The sequence below is a fragment of the Myotis yumanensis genome, unplaced genomic scaffold (genome assembly GCF_028538775.1).
Source record: "Myotis yumanensis isolate MYYU_CA2020_CCGP unplaced genomic scaffold, mMyoYum1.0.hap1 SCAF_18, whole genome shotgun sequence".
Taxonomy (NCBI): Eukaryota; Metazoa; Chordata; class Mammalia; order Chiroptera; family Vespertilionidae; genus Myotis; species Myotis yumanensis.
In genome coordinates this window covers 24,622,217-24,635,561 of record NW_027223769.1, presented here as the reverse complement: position 1 = coordinate 24,635,561, position 13,345 = coordinate 24,622,217, and the positions used below count along the sequence as shown (strand labels likewise).

General features: G+C 45.3%; 2 protein-coding genes across 6 annotated transcripts in view; one reads left to right on the top strand and one right to left on the bottom strand.

Moving 5' to 3' along the window:
• Nucleotides 1-33: 33 nt before the first annotated feature.
• The window catches only part of TXNL4B (thioredoxin like 4B), a 38,908-nt gene continuing 25,596 nt past the window's right edge, over nucleotides 34-13,345 (top strand). For 3 of the 5 annotated variants that reach the window (XM_070398036.1, XM_070398035.1, XM_070398034.1), the window contains exons 1-3: nucleotides 34-264; nucleotides 2,510-2,676; nucleotides 4,061-4,212. In XM_070398036.1, coding sequence (XP_070254137.1) covers nucleotides 2,545-2,676; nucleotides 4,061-4,212 — 284 coding nt within the window. In that variant the 5' untranslated portion in view covers nucleotides 34-264; nucleotides 2,510-2,544. The other 2 variants (XM_070398031.1, XM_070398032.1) reach the window with 2 other exon arrangements.
• On the bottom strand, nucleotides 8,233-13,082 carry LOC138996833 (haptoglobin-like). Its single transcript, XM_070398030.1, has 5 exons — nucleotides 12,976-13,082; nucleotides 11,232-11,314; nucleotides 10,832-10,933; nucleotides 10,065-10,139; nucleotides 8,233-9,139 (listed from the first exon to the last, which is right to left on the bottom strand). Exons 1-5 carry the CDS (start codon nucleotides 12,978-12,980, stop codon nucleotides 8,361-8,363), a joined length of 1,044 nt encoding a protein of 347 aa, XP_070254131.1. The 5' UTR covers nucleotides 12,981-13,082; the 3' UTR covers nucleotides 8,233-8,360.

The window sequence follows — 13,345 nt, the reverse complement described above, 5'->3', positions numbered from 1 at the left end:
GTAAGGGCGGAAGTGACTCCACGGCTTCCGGTCAGAGCCGGTCAAGTGGACGGTGACTAGAACCACCGGTTTCTTGGGCTACGCTGGTTCATCTACTGCGCCTGCGTGTTTTCTTTTTCCGTTTCCGTTTCCTGAAGCGGACCGCCCAGCGTTGCTAGGCAGCAGCCCCAGGTTGCTTTGCATTAGGGTCCCTGAGCGCTTCCGGCGCGAAGAAAGGAGCTGCCGGCGTCCTGAAGTTGGACGGAGAAAACTTGTACAAATAAAGTAAGTGTCGTCTTCCCTACCACGGACATCATTAAAGTTTAATCAGGGGCACCTGTGTTTTTCAAGCGTGAACTGTATTTTCCACACCCGGCGGGGAATCCGGGTACCCGGCGGCCGACTTAAGTTGTACGCGAATTTTCGACCGCGCGGGCCGGAGGCGCCCCACCCCGGCCTCGTTCCGGGGTCCGCTGTGTGGACTGTTTTGGGAGGAGAAAGACGCGCATTCGACGTAAATAAAACTCCCCTGTCTGTCCGCACGCAGCGGTCGCCGCTGGTATTGTGGGGGGTATTCCTTCCCGGTTACTTTTGTTGGTAAGTTTGTGTGATAGTTAGGTTTTGTACCGGGACTGTGGAGTGTGGTATCACACTGTTTCGTGACTCTTTTCTTTATCATGAGAACTTTACAGTATCTGAGATGTTCATCTCTAAGACAGTACGTAGTGACTTTCACAGTACATTGCAGAACTGCACTATCTTTTATTTCACCAGCCCCCTGTTAAATCGCCATGTAAGCTATTTCCAGGTTTTTGCCACTGTAAGTGGGATGAGTATCCTTTGTGTGTACATCTTTGTGCGCATGTCAGTTTCCTAAGAGCTGATTCTCAGGCTGGAATGGTTGGTCCGGGAGCATTTCAGCTTTCTGCTTACCTCTCTGCGCTCCAGCGGGGACTGTGCGTGCCTGCCCTTCAGCCCTTCATTCACATGCTTTCCATTTTTGTTTAATCTTTACCAATTTAATGGATTTTTAAAAATATATCTTTTCATTTGCTTTCTGTGCGCTTACTGTAGTATATTTATGGTTCATTTGTTGTTGTTCGTTTGTGACCTCTCTTTTGGCATCCTTTGCTGTGGACATTTTCTTAGGTTATTGTCTCAGTTTCTCTCTCCTTCCAACATTTATCCAGTCTCCACCCGCCCCCCGCCACCCCCCCTTCCTCCTCTTTATCAGTAACATACAGGAGTTGCTGTTTGCTTAAATTCTGGTGGTGGGACAGGTTCATCTTCTCTTTGACGTTCCCTTTCATCAGTAATTTGTTGTACCACTCACATTTGATGAAGTCCCTCCTGACTGTCAGCTTCCCTGTTTAGAACAATTTCATTTCCTATATAAAGTTTTATTAATTCATATCTTAAAATGTGGCTTGTATCACACACACACACACACACACACACATAAACAGAAAAAGAAAGCCTCCCTCCTCATAGCATTAGCCAACTTTGGAACTGAATTTAAAATATCAAGTATATCAGTGGGTCTCGTGGATGGATGCAGAAATAAAGCTCCGTGACCCATGAGTTTCTTGATCATAAACATGGGAACTTACTATATGTAGTAGAAGGAACACTAGAGTACAGATTTGGTGGCCTGGCTTCCAGTCCTAATTTTTGTAGCTAGAAGTGTAACTATAAGCAAACTAGTATGTAAAATGAGGGGGTTGGACTAGGCAGAGGGAGAGCAGTAGCTGAATCCCCTAATGCGGGCTGACCCCCTGCACAGCTGCCTTCTCCACCACACAATTCCTGTCACTACTCCCTTCCATGACTCCTCCAGGTGTAAGTGGGAACAGCACCCCGCTGTTTACTCACCCCAGAGTATAGCACTGGACCCTATTCTTCTCCTATATCCTGCCTTCATGGGAGTCCCCCAGTTGCCAAATTTGAGGATGTCATCTTTTTTTCCGCATGAAATACTGACTGGCTGAAAGTCTAATTGGGGAGTAAAGGAAGGAGGAAGCCGGAATGCCCATTGGTATTTTCTAGTGAATGCATAGTAAAACTCTGGAAGATACATGAGAAACTAATGGAAGTAGCTACCTGGTGTGTGGGGAGAAATGGGGCAGTGGGACTAGGCCCGTTGAGGGGAGGGAGAGGGAGGGAGATTTTTCACACTTTACCTTTCTATATTGTTGCTTTTTAAACTGGTGGACTTCTTTGTCACCAGATTGTGCATTGGTTGTGTTCCTTTTACTTTTCTGATACTGTGTTGTGATGCTGTGTTCCTCTGGGGAAAAAACATGCATACAGTGTGTCCCCAAGAAATGTAACACTGTAATAGTGTTACACTATAACAGCTGATGGCTCAACTTTGAAAATGAAGTGTATTGTAATAAACACTGCCTTTATAATTATTCAAAGTGTGTGTACATTTTGGGGGACCTATATTACCTACTCCAAAAATTAATTTTTAAAAAAAATGAGGACTCATGCCCTTAATCTGCCTTTAAACATCGCAACTTTATTTCAGGAGGGACAGTGAGGGATTCAGTGGATTATTTCAAGATGAGCTTTCTATTGCCCAAGCTGACTAGCAAAAAAGAAGTCGACGAGGCAATAAAGAGCACTGCAGAGAAGGTGTTGGTTCTCAGGTTTGGGAGAGACGAGGATCCTGTCTGTCTGCAACTAGATGACATTGTAAGTAAATATTTAAAATAAATTTTTTTTTTAATCTATACATTCTTACTTCAACATCTGCCAAGTCCATGCAGGAACGCAGGCAGGGTCTGGGATGGAGCTGTTCAGTTGTTAGTATGCTTTCATAAGAGCTGAACCCCTAAACCTGTGAATGTGCCGAATCTGTGCTGGGTGTCCTTCCCCTCTAGCAGCTGTCCAAGCTCCACTTCACCAACAAGGCAGTGAAAGACCCGAAACATTATGAATAAGCATCTGTGAGCATTACCTCACAACACTGGCTTCATTACGACTACTGTTCCCAAGGGGAGAAATGAGTGCCAGAGAGATCAAGTGATGTCCCACAGGCACAGAACCACGAAATTGCAGAGCGGGGGTTTGAACTCTGTTTTCTTTGCCTGCAAATCTGCTTTACTAGTGTGCTGCTCTAGCGTGCGCCCAATGATGATCTCTGACTTCACAACCCATCTTCACACTCCGGTGAATAGGAAGGGCAGTTTGGGACAGAATAGGTTTATTCTTGTGTCTGTTTATTATAGAGAGAGACTCACTCCAGAACTAAGACCTCTGTTCTATTGCTAATGTCACTGTTATGTCACTATTATGTTTATTATGGAGAGAGACCTACCCCACTATTTCTATTGCTGACGTCACTCTATGGATGGAGTGTAAGAATCCTCATTATCGCGATTAAATATGAGTATGTGCTGTGTTACTCTATGGGGTAAGGGCCAGAGGATTATACCTCAGCTGTAGGGAGGAAGGACTACCACTGGAGGTCAAGAGCACAGACTCTGAAGCCAAGCTCCCTCAGTTCAGATCCACACCTGACTGCCTACTAGCTGTGTGTCCAGGGGCAGATTACCTCCCTAGACCTCGGTTCCTCACCTATGAAATGGGGACTGTTAGAGTGCGTACGTCATAGGAATGCTGTAGGATTAAATGAGTTAAAAGTGGAAAGCAGTTAGGGTAGCACATAATAGTGCCATGTAAGTGTGTGCTTTTATATATATATAACATTTATGTGGAGATTATAAGGAAAAACGTTTGGGGGAATTTCGATGTCTGTAGTACATATTTATGAGTTGTTATGTTTTTGCTTTAAGTGAGCATGGATTTTATAAATCCATAAAAAGTTCATAAAAACTTTACAATCAAAAGTAGAACAAAAATGAAGGAATATATTCACATAATTTATCCAGGGCCCTCTGATAACTCTGCCAATAGTGATTCAGACTGAATGATAAAGTTACACTGTCTAATGTGGAACTCAAACAGGCTGGATTCTTGGCCCAGGAATTTTTTAAAACAGAATATTCTATTAAAACGTTTTGTAGCAGAAACATTGGTTTCATGTTGCAACCTACATCTCTCTCCTCATTTGCAGCTTTCTAAGACCTCTTCTGACTTGAGTAAAATGGCTGCTATATATCTGGTGGATGTGGACCAAACTCCAGTCTATACACACTATTTCGACATCAGTTATATTCCATCTACTGTGTTTTTCTTCAATGGGCAGCATATGAAAGTGGATTATGGGTAAGTTAGGCTGACATGAAGCTATAATAGTCGATAAGTTTCCTTTTCAGCAGTTTCGGTAACTTACCTATTTGCATGCAGTGGTGGCTAGGTGAGTCTTCTATTGATACTGTCTCTTCAACAGATACTCTAATTTTTTTATGTGCAACTTGGTGCAAAATGAGTATTTTGGCATGATTAGCAAATTTTAATTTCCTACTTAAGTATGTAAGAATAGTACAGGCTATGAAGCACTAATCATCCTTCAGCCTTGAAAATATCAAACCACTTTCTTACAAGTTCCCCAGGGATTTCATTTAAAACAAAATGTCATTCTTAAACTTTTGGGACTGATAGTTTGCATTTATAAAAGAAGTACTCCTTTCAGCAAACTAAGACATGCTCCTCTCGTGCCAAGTTTCCTGTCTTCTGCCAGGAAAGAAGTTATTCTTTTGTTGAAGTTATTCTTCAACAAAGCCTGTCAAGTATAAGTAACATGAAGTCTTCTGTAATGCCTTCTGCCCAATCAGCATCCCAGTATTTAATATTTATATTGAAAATATCCATAATTTTTATTTTTTCTTAATGTGGTTGAGATATCCTCTTTGTCTAGATCTTTGTAACTGCTTTGTCATTATTAGTTTGAAAGGTGTAAAATGTTATGTGTTTTAAGTGTTCTAAAGGTAGAATATGGTTCATTTAAGTATTAATTTGCTGTAATCTTTTCAGAAGGCGAATATTCCCAAATATGACCTCTGTCAAGACATTTAGCACATTAACTACCATGACATTACATACCAAACACCTTATAAGTGTGTAAAAATTTTAATCCAGCAATTGCATTTCCAGGAATTTATTTGAAGAAAAGTAATTCTGAAAGTGGGCACAGTTGGCTCCAGGGATACTTATTTCATCATTGTTTAGGAAGCAAAATACTTAGAACTTAGATGTCCACAAAGGGATACTAGATACCAATTGACTCTGATGTTGTAGATGCATGGTTAACTTTGAACGAAGCATATGTTTTTTAAAAACCACATTGCAAAATAGAATGTGTGATATAATTCCCATTACTGTGAAAAAAAATGCACATAGAGACACATATACGTATGTATGATTGGAGGGATGTACACCAAAATGTGGCAACTTTTTTTGTCTTGAAAAATGTCTGCAATGAACATACTTGATGTTCAAAATAGTGAAGAAAAAAAAGGAAGAAGGAAAGAAATTAGTACCCACTACTCAGAAATGGAAGTGACTGGAACTTGGAGACCACAACTAGGGCTTTGCACGGTGCCTAGCCAAACACAACAACAATGAAACAAGCTATGCCCACACCAGTTCTCAGGGAATTATACTTGAGAATGAGTTGAGAAATGGTTAAAATACATTTTGAGCAGAAGCTTTTCATATGATAGAGCTTACGTGCTATTCCATGCCCACAGCTGTGGTTTTAGTCGTGTATCAAATGGGTCCCGTAATTGCAAATGGAAAAATCATTGTTGGGCCTTATGGCTAAAGTCTCCCTTACAGGAAGAGCTACTCTTCGTTTTGTTTGCCCTGAAGGTCTTCAGCAAGTAAATATTCAAAGTTCTGAGCCAGGTTGTTTCTCTTCTGTGCTACCTAGGTCTCCAGATCACACTAAATTTGTGGGAAGTTTCAAAACCAAACAAGACTTCATAGATTTGATTGAAGTAATTTATCGAGGAGCAATGAGGGGAAAACTTATTGTCCAAAGTCCAATTGATCCCAAGAATATTCCCAAATATGACCTTCTCTATCAAGACATTTAGCACATTAACTACCGTCAAAGCTGAAGAGAAAGGCCCATCTCGGAACGGTACGCGAAGGCAGCTGTGCTGTTTTCCGGATCCTTCGGAAAGGTGCTCAGCGTCCCAGTGGAGAGAGGTTTGACTCATATAGAACATACTGGCCTGAGTGGAAGACCCGCGGGACTGTGATGACCTGGGGAGCCTACGTGTTTATTCCCCACAAACCTCAGAGCAGTCGAGTCAACTGTGGTCAGTTTCCCTGCATGATTTGTTTGACTTTTCTTTATATTGTGCTTTTCTTTATCTCTTAACATAATACAGAATTGTCCTAAACATTGGCTAGAACAATTTGATTTAACTATATTTATTTGACACACAAGTAAAATGGAAAGAGCAAAAATACTTATTTTCTACTCTATATGTACATACACACACCTCTTTCTCACCCTCAACCTTGCCCATTCCTCCACTCACATATTTCTATTACTCCTGCTCTCTGATATCCAGTCCTAATTATCCCAGTTTCTCTTGGAATGAATAATTCTCCACTGATAGCAGGCAAGTTTGGTTTATTTTGGAACCTTCCTGGTTCACACTTCGAAAACAGTGTCCTGGTTTGCAAATTTACTAGCTTTTGTGCTATTAAATTACCCAGGAAGTGAGACTTGAACCTTTACCATCCAGCACCCAATTTGAGCTAAACAAAGAATTAACTACCCTTAGCAAGTAGGAACAGAGCTCTCCCAGAAGTCAGAGTTCCACCTCTTCCTGAAACAAAACTGCTTCAAGGGCTCATGACTAGAGAGAATCAGGATTGTTAGAAAGCGTAGGGGCTGCTCTCCCCACTTGGAGGAAACCTACTCTCTACAGGAGTCTGCATTCTTGTCATATTTAGCTTGTTAATACTAATAAAGGAAGAGAGCCAAAGGGAAGCCAGACATTGGAAGCATGGTCATCTGGGCAGCTTTGCCAGGAAACTACAGGTTCACGCTCCCCAGGGAACCACCATGCCATTCCCTGCAGATCACGGGAAAGGATCAAACAAAAGGGGAAGTGGACAGACAAAGGGGGAGATGGACGCCTGTGCAGTGAAGTCGGTGATGTAGGGGAAGTGCTTATCTGTCAGTCTAGCCTGGGGTGCAATGGATTGGCTAGGAGGGTGGAGCCACCACAAGTGCACAAAATCTTGGAAGGTTAAAATCCCCAAAGAGTTCCTTCTCTCTTGCTCTTGCTTGCTCTCTTGCTCCATGACCCACGCTTGCCCGTGCCTTCGCCTGTTCGCTCTCCATTGCTGTGGCCTTAAGCAGCTGAGTGGCCTCTGGCTATGCAGATTCGCACACAGCGGACTACAGCTAGGAGCACAAGCTAAGCAAGCCGGATGCTGGACTGGACTTTAATATGGAGCAGGAACTCTGGTCAGTGGCCTTCATTCTGGCCCTGCTGAAGACAAGATTGGACTTCTTCCACGGCGAGACGGACAGAGATGGGACCTTGGAGGAGAACCCCCTTAATTTTACATCATTAACACAGCTTTCCAGGAAACCTTATCCTCTCGCAGGGACCTCGGGAAATTTTTTCCTCGCAGCACCCCAAGAACTCCACTTCCACCGATAACAAACGCAAGCCATCTGAGTTTTCCATTTCACAAAGAAATGCTCTTCAGGGACTCCCATAAGCTCTTTTTCTAACTGAACTCTTCTGCTATAAACCTTTAGTACATCGCCCAGCCAGCATGGCTCAGTGGTTGAACGTCGACTAGGAGATAACAGTTCAATTCCTGGTCCCAACAAATAACCAAGTTTCGGGCCGATCCCCAGTGCGGGCACGCAGGAGGCAGCCGATAAATGATTCTCTCTCATCATTGATGATTCTGTCTCTCCCTCCCTCTCTGAAATCAATAAAAAAATTTTTATAAAAATAAGGATGCAGCAAGGAGCTCAGCGTTTGTATTCAGACAGACCTAGATTCAAGGTTCGGCCTTGCTACTTAATAGCTGCGTAACCTTAAGCAAATCGAGTAACCTCTCAGAGTCTGTGTTCCCTGTCTGTAAAACAAGGGTAATGATGACCTTTCTGAGAGCTGCCTCAGTAGTGAGTGTGACCGGCAGTGGGACAGTTTGTACCACCATAGGGCTTTCCAGTCGGCCTGCAGTGTTTTCTGACACATTCCCAGTACACGCTGTGCCACTTGGCTGCTGCTATACCATAAAGGAAAGGATAAAAAGGTCCAATCCCCCCGCCCCCACCCCCCCCCAAAAAAAACACAGAAATGAGTGAAAAGAAAGCTCTTTATTGTTTGCCTTAGACATGCAGGGCTGAAGCCCATTGGTTTCACACCAGCTTTTATCCCTCCACCCCCATCCAGTTTCCCCTCTTCCAGAGTGAAATCTAGCACGCGTTAGTTGTCGGCCGTGGTTTTCTGAATCCAGTCCAGGATGGAGAGCACCTTCACATACACACCGTACTCGGCCACACTACAGCTCTTATCAAAGCTCAGGATCCCCGCCGCATACCAGGTGTCGTCATCAGTGTCATGGACAGCAAAGGCGCTGCCAGCATCCCCAAAGCAGGTGTCCTCCTCGTACTTGGTCAGGCCAGCGCAGAAGGTGTGCTCGTTCAGTATGGGCTGCACCCCCACAGGGCTCTTGGCCTCCTTCTTTTCGGGCACCGTGCTCTTTTCATAGTGCCGCACACAGTTGTCCTTGTCAGCCACAGGCAGCATGACGTACTTCAGGAGCTGGGTGAAGTTAAAGTTGGCGTTTCGGCCCCAGCCAGACACATAACCCATACGATTCACTTCCGCATAATCTTTTGAAGGTAGGCAGATGGGCATTACTTTCTCACCAACGGGCACCTTCTGTTTGAGTTTAATGAGCCCGATGTCGACCTCGCTGTAGTTAGGGTGGAGAATCACCTTCTCAATCTCCACAAGCTGCTGCTTCCCCACATAGAGTCTTAAGGTAGGGGCAATATCTTTAGCTTTTGCACCTTCCTCATGACCCAGGAAGAGATTCTTAGCCGTGGTCAGCAGCCATTGCTCGCTGATGAGTGTGGCCCCCGAGATGAGGTTATGATGCGAAATCATCTTGGCCTGCCAGGGAAAGCTGTTTTTGGCATCCACCGAGCCACCCAGGATCCGCTGGACCTGATCTACCGGGTTCTTGGGCTTCCCGCACACTGTCAAGGAGAGCAAGGAAATCATGAGAAACGCGAGAATCTCCCCGTCTGGGAAGGGGGAAAGCTTCGGCTGTCACTGCGGTCTACATGATCATTGTTCATCTCTTCTGAGCCAGGCATGTTTACACGCTTTGCTTTACCATCTGTCCTCTTGTTTCCAGTGTTTACCGTCGGTTGTTTCTATCGCTAAGGCAGAGCTCCATTACTGCTTTCCTAACTCACCAAAGAAACAACGCTGAGATTGAGAAACCCTGGCTGATGAGCTGTATGTATATTCAACAGTTTGTCACAACAAGGACATGTCCACCATTCCTTGAAATTCATTATAACTCATTCTCTCTGAATAAAGAGGGATCTATAGTAGCATTGGCCAGAACTCAGATACTGCAATTAATACAAGACAGGTTAGCAGTTCCACACCACTAATAGCAGAAGAGGGCAGGCAAAACCCTCCTGTTCCAAGAGGGAAAAAGACCAATAGCTCTTCCTAATGACAAGAAACAGAAGCCCTATCCATCCAGCCTTCTGCCATCCTTCCCTGGATTAGGGTTAGTTACGTCCTCCCTGATAGTTCTTCCTGGAGCTGGCTTTACCCTGGGACCCTGGCTCTCTGGGTGGGTTGTCTGTACACTTAGGGTCTCCGGACCTCCTGGGGGCAGTGTATACAGTGGGTTACGTCAATGCCCTGCAGGCCTGAATAAGCAGGAACCTTAGTGAACTTTTTAAGGGAATCATCACCTAACTGCTCAGTTCCCTGCCAGCCATTTGTGGTTCTCCCTGGTCCCAGGTCTTGGCTTTCGTATGCTCAGGAGAAGCCACACAGGAGGGGCATGTGCCTCTAGGACATTCCGACCAATATCCCTGCCCAAGCACTGAACCCTCAACGCCTGTCCTTGGTCTGCTTCCCTGGCCCTCGGCTTCCTACCTGCTTCACACTCAGGAAGCTTCTCTCCAATGGCCTTGTTTGTCCACTTCTTCTCACTGTTTAAGGTGTACACTCCTGCAACAAAAGGAAAGAGATGAGCCAAAGGAGAAACTCAGTCTGGACCTAGTGTGGGAGAGAAGGTATTTAAAGAAAAAAATTAGAAAAGGAGAAGGAAGGTGAGGGAGGGGCAGGGGAGAGGAGGAAGGGAGGATCACTGTTCTAGAAGCCAAGTGCTGGGCCCTAGCGAAGCCCAGCAGGACAGAACCGTGGTCATGGTGAGGCCATGCAGGGTGGGATCAGGGTCCAAATCCTGCCTTTACCTCTTGCAGGCTACCTGACCTCTCTGTGCCTCAGTTTCCTCATCAGCAAGTAATAATAATAGCATCTTTGTAGGGGGGTGTTATGAAGACTAAGTGAGCAAATAAATGTAAAGCACTTACAACAGTGCCAGGAAGGTAAGGACTTCCAGTGTCATCACCATCACCATTGTTGGTTCTTTTGCCACATCCTTTGCCAGACCTACATGTAGATCTCACTCTGATGGGTAGGCTATGTGGCATCCCCTACCCTTAACAAAAGACAAAGCTTGAGGCTGAGCAAAGTTAATTTGCCCAAAAGGCCACAGCACTGGGACAAAACCCCTTATTACAATCTGCATCTCTTGGCTCTGAGGATAACCCATGAATTTCCTAGCCAGTCACCCTGACCCCACTCATCATGGAAATGCCAGGATGAGGAGGGCACAGGGACACTTGTCCAGGTCTTACCATCGCCTTCAGTGCGCAGCCTGTAGTAGGTCTTACACTGATAGCGAACCGAGTGCTCCACGTAGCCATTTGCAACCTCAGGGGCCTTTGGGCAGCTGTCATCTGCAAAGAAAAACAGGAAGAGGAGGTTAATATTCAGAAATGGCTCTCAGAGACCCATGAAAAGTCATGAGAGGAAGCTGCTCTGTACGTCAACCTTCCTCCATCCCAAGTGGAAGCCATGCAGTGGGCAATCTTTCCTTATTTCTGGCTGGCTCCCCAAGGTTTTAACAGTAGTGAAAGGTCAGCGAGTAGGATGAGAAGAGGGTATCTGGGTCTCCTGAAGAAAGGGTGCAGATCTCACAGGGTCAGCCACAACAGGCGCTGGGGTGCACAGCGTCTGCCCAACCCAAAGACCTACCTGCATTTTCTGTGTTCTCGCTGACCGTGTCCGCTGCAAAAAGCTGCCCCCAGAGCAGGAGGGTGACGACAGTTCCCAGGGCGCTGCAGAGAGAAGACAGGAAGGAGTGCAAAGCTGCTCTCCCTGCTTCACCCTTTCACCCCCCACACACACCTCCCTCCCTTTAGGCAGCCAGGAAATAAAACAGCCACACGCAAGCACTGGGACCCACCGAATACATCCTTTACAGCTTCCCAGTTCCCCCAGGCCCAGCAAGCTCTCTGCTGCTGGGAATTCTCCATAAGCCTCAGACAGGAACCACCAAGATAGGAAGGCACACGGGTGTGTGGGCCTCAATTCCGGCAGCATTCGGAAGCATTAATCTAGTAATACATGAGCTCTCCCACAAGGAGAAGCTTCCCTTGGGCACCTCCGGAGTGCCAGGCTACGAGGACACTGCAGATAAAATGTGGACTGCGAAGCCGGGAACGTGGGGATTGACTGTGCCAGTCTCTCCACTTTTCAAAATTCCCCATAAGGAAAGGGTTTTAAATATTTCATTTAAAATACTTATATAGCCGAAACCGGTTTGGCTCAGTGGATAGAGCGTTGGCCTGCGGACTGAGGGGTCCCAGGTTCGATTCCGGTCAAGGGCATGTGCCTGGGTTGCGGGCACATCCCCAGTGGGAGATGTGCAAGAGGCAGCTGATCGGTGTTTCTCTCTCATCGATGTTTCTAGCTCTCTATCTCTCTCCTTTCCTCTCTGTAAAAAATCAATAAAATATATTTAAAAAATAATAATAAAATAAAATAAAATAAAATACTTATATAGTGTGTGTCTTATTTTGTGATCATTTGTCTTCGTGAAGTGGTCTATCAAACCCCAAAATGCCAGCAGGTTCCCTGGAGGGTAACTGGCTCCCTGACAGCAGAGCGGACACGGGCATCGGTGCACAGGCCACACCTGCCACTTACTCATCTCACTGACAGATGTCAGCTCCTCGGGATTGCTTGCTTAAGTTTCTAGTCTGGCTACTTCAACATTTCCGAAGTCTTTTTATTTTTATAAAATCGAAGTGCCTTAATTGTGTCGTCCAAATATGCCACTATTGGTCTTTCTTATTACACATTTTTTAAAGGAAAAAAAAAATCTAATAAATACATTTAAAATCCCAGCTACTGTCATCTCCTACAAAGATGAAAACTTCACAACCTCTGCCCTACGTGGTTTTTCTCAGTGGTTAGAGCATTGCCTGTGGACTGAAGGGTCTCAGGTTTGATTCCGGTCAAGGACACGTACCTCTGTTGCAGGCTTAATCCCTGGCCCCAGTTGGGGCACATGCAGGAGGCAACCAATCGATGTGTCTCTCTCACATTGATGTTTCTCTCTCTCTCTGTGTCTCTCCCTTCCTTTCATTCTCTCTAAAAAAAATCAATGGAAGAAATACCCTCGGGTGAGGATTAGCAACAACAAAAAAACACAACTTTACAACCTCAAGAAAAAAAGATATTTCTTAAAATAAGTCACGTCTCCTGAGAAAGACGGCAGTATCAGACGGCATTACCGCTTATGGGTGCAGAAAAGCAGAGGACTTAACACACTGCGCCCTTCAGTTCACTATAATCTAGCCCATTTACCCTATTTCTTCGTTGTATTTTTGCATCTGTTCTGTAGGCTTGTCATGCAGCTAAGAGAGGTATGCGAAGGAGGATGAGATGAGGAACAAGAGAAAGGGAAGGAAAGTGGGCAGAGCTGTGGACTCACCGCATCTTTGGTTGGTCCTGCCTCTGGAAGAGCAGTGCTGTGGGGTGCAGCTGCTGGTGCTTTTATGCCTGTAATATCTCACCCACCCCTTCCCGATGGTGTAACCCTGTGTCTACACAAGTTTGACCTTGTTAAGGACACTGGCGTTTTCCAGTAACAGAGCCACAAACATCCCCGTTAAGAGTGGAGCTCTTGCCTCACGCTAGAGTTTCCCTGGTGTTCTTTTACAAACCCAAAGACACCTGGCCCCATCATGACCCCAGGTAGCTGCCAGAGCGTTTCCCGAAATCAGCCGCTGGGCGGGCTGGGGAAACAATCGATCTGCACCTCCTTGTTTTGGAGGTGAAAGCACTGAAAAAAGCCCTTCTTG

Bases quoted from the DNA above. Each gene is read 5' to 3' on its own strand.
- LOC138996833 (XM_070398030.1), bottom strand. The intron at 10,140-10,831 runs GTAAGACCTGGA...CTTTTGTTGCAG, and splicing joins GCTGCGCACTGAAGGCGATG to GAGTGTACACCTTAAACAGT. The intron at 9,140-10,064 runs GTAGGAAGCCGA...TCTCCTTGACAG, and splicing joins GCTTCCTGAGTGTGAAGCAG to TGTGCGGGAAGCCCAAGAAC.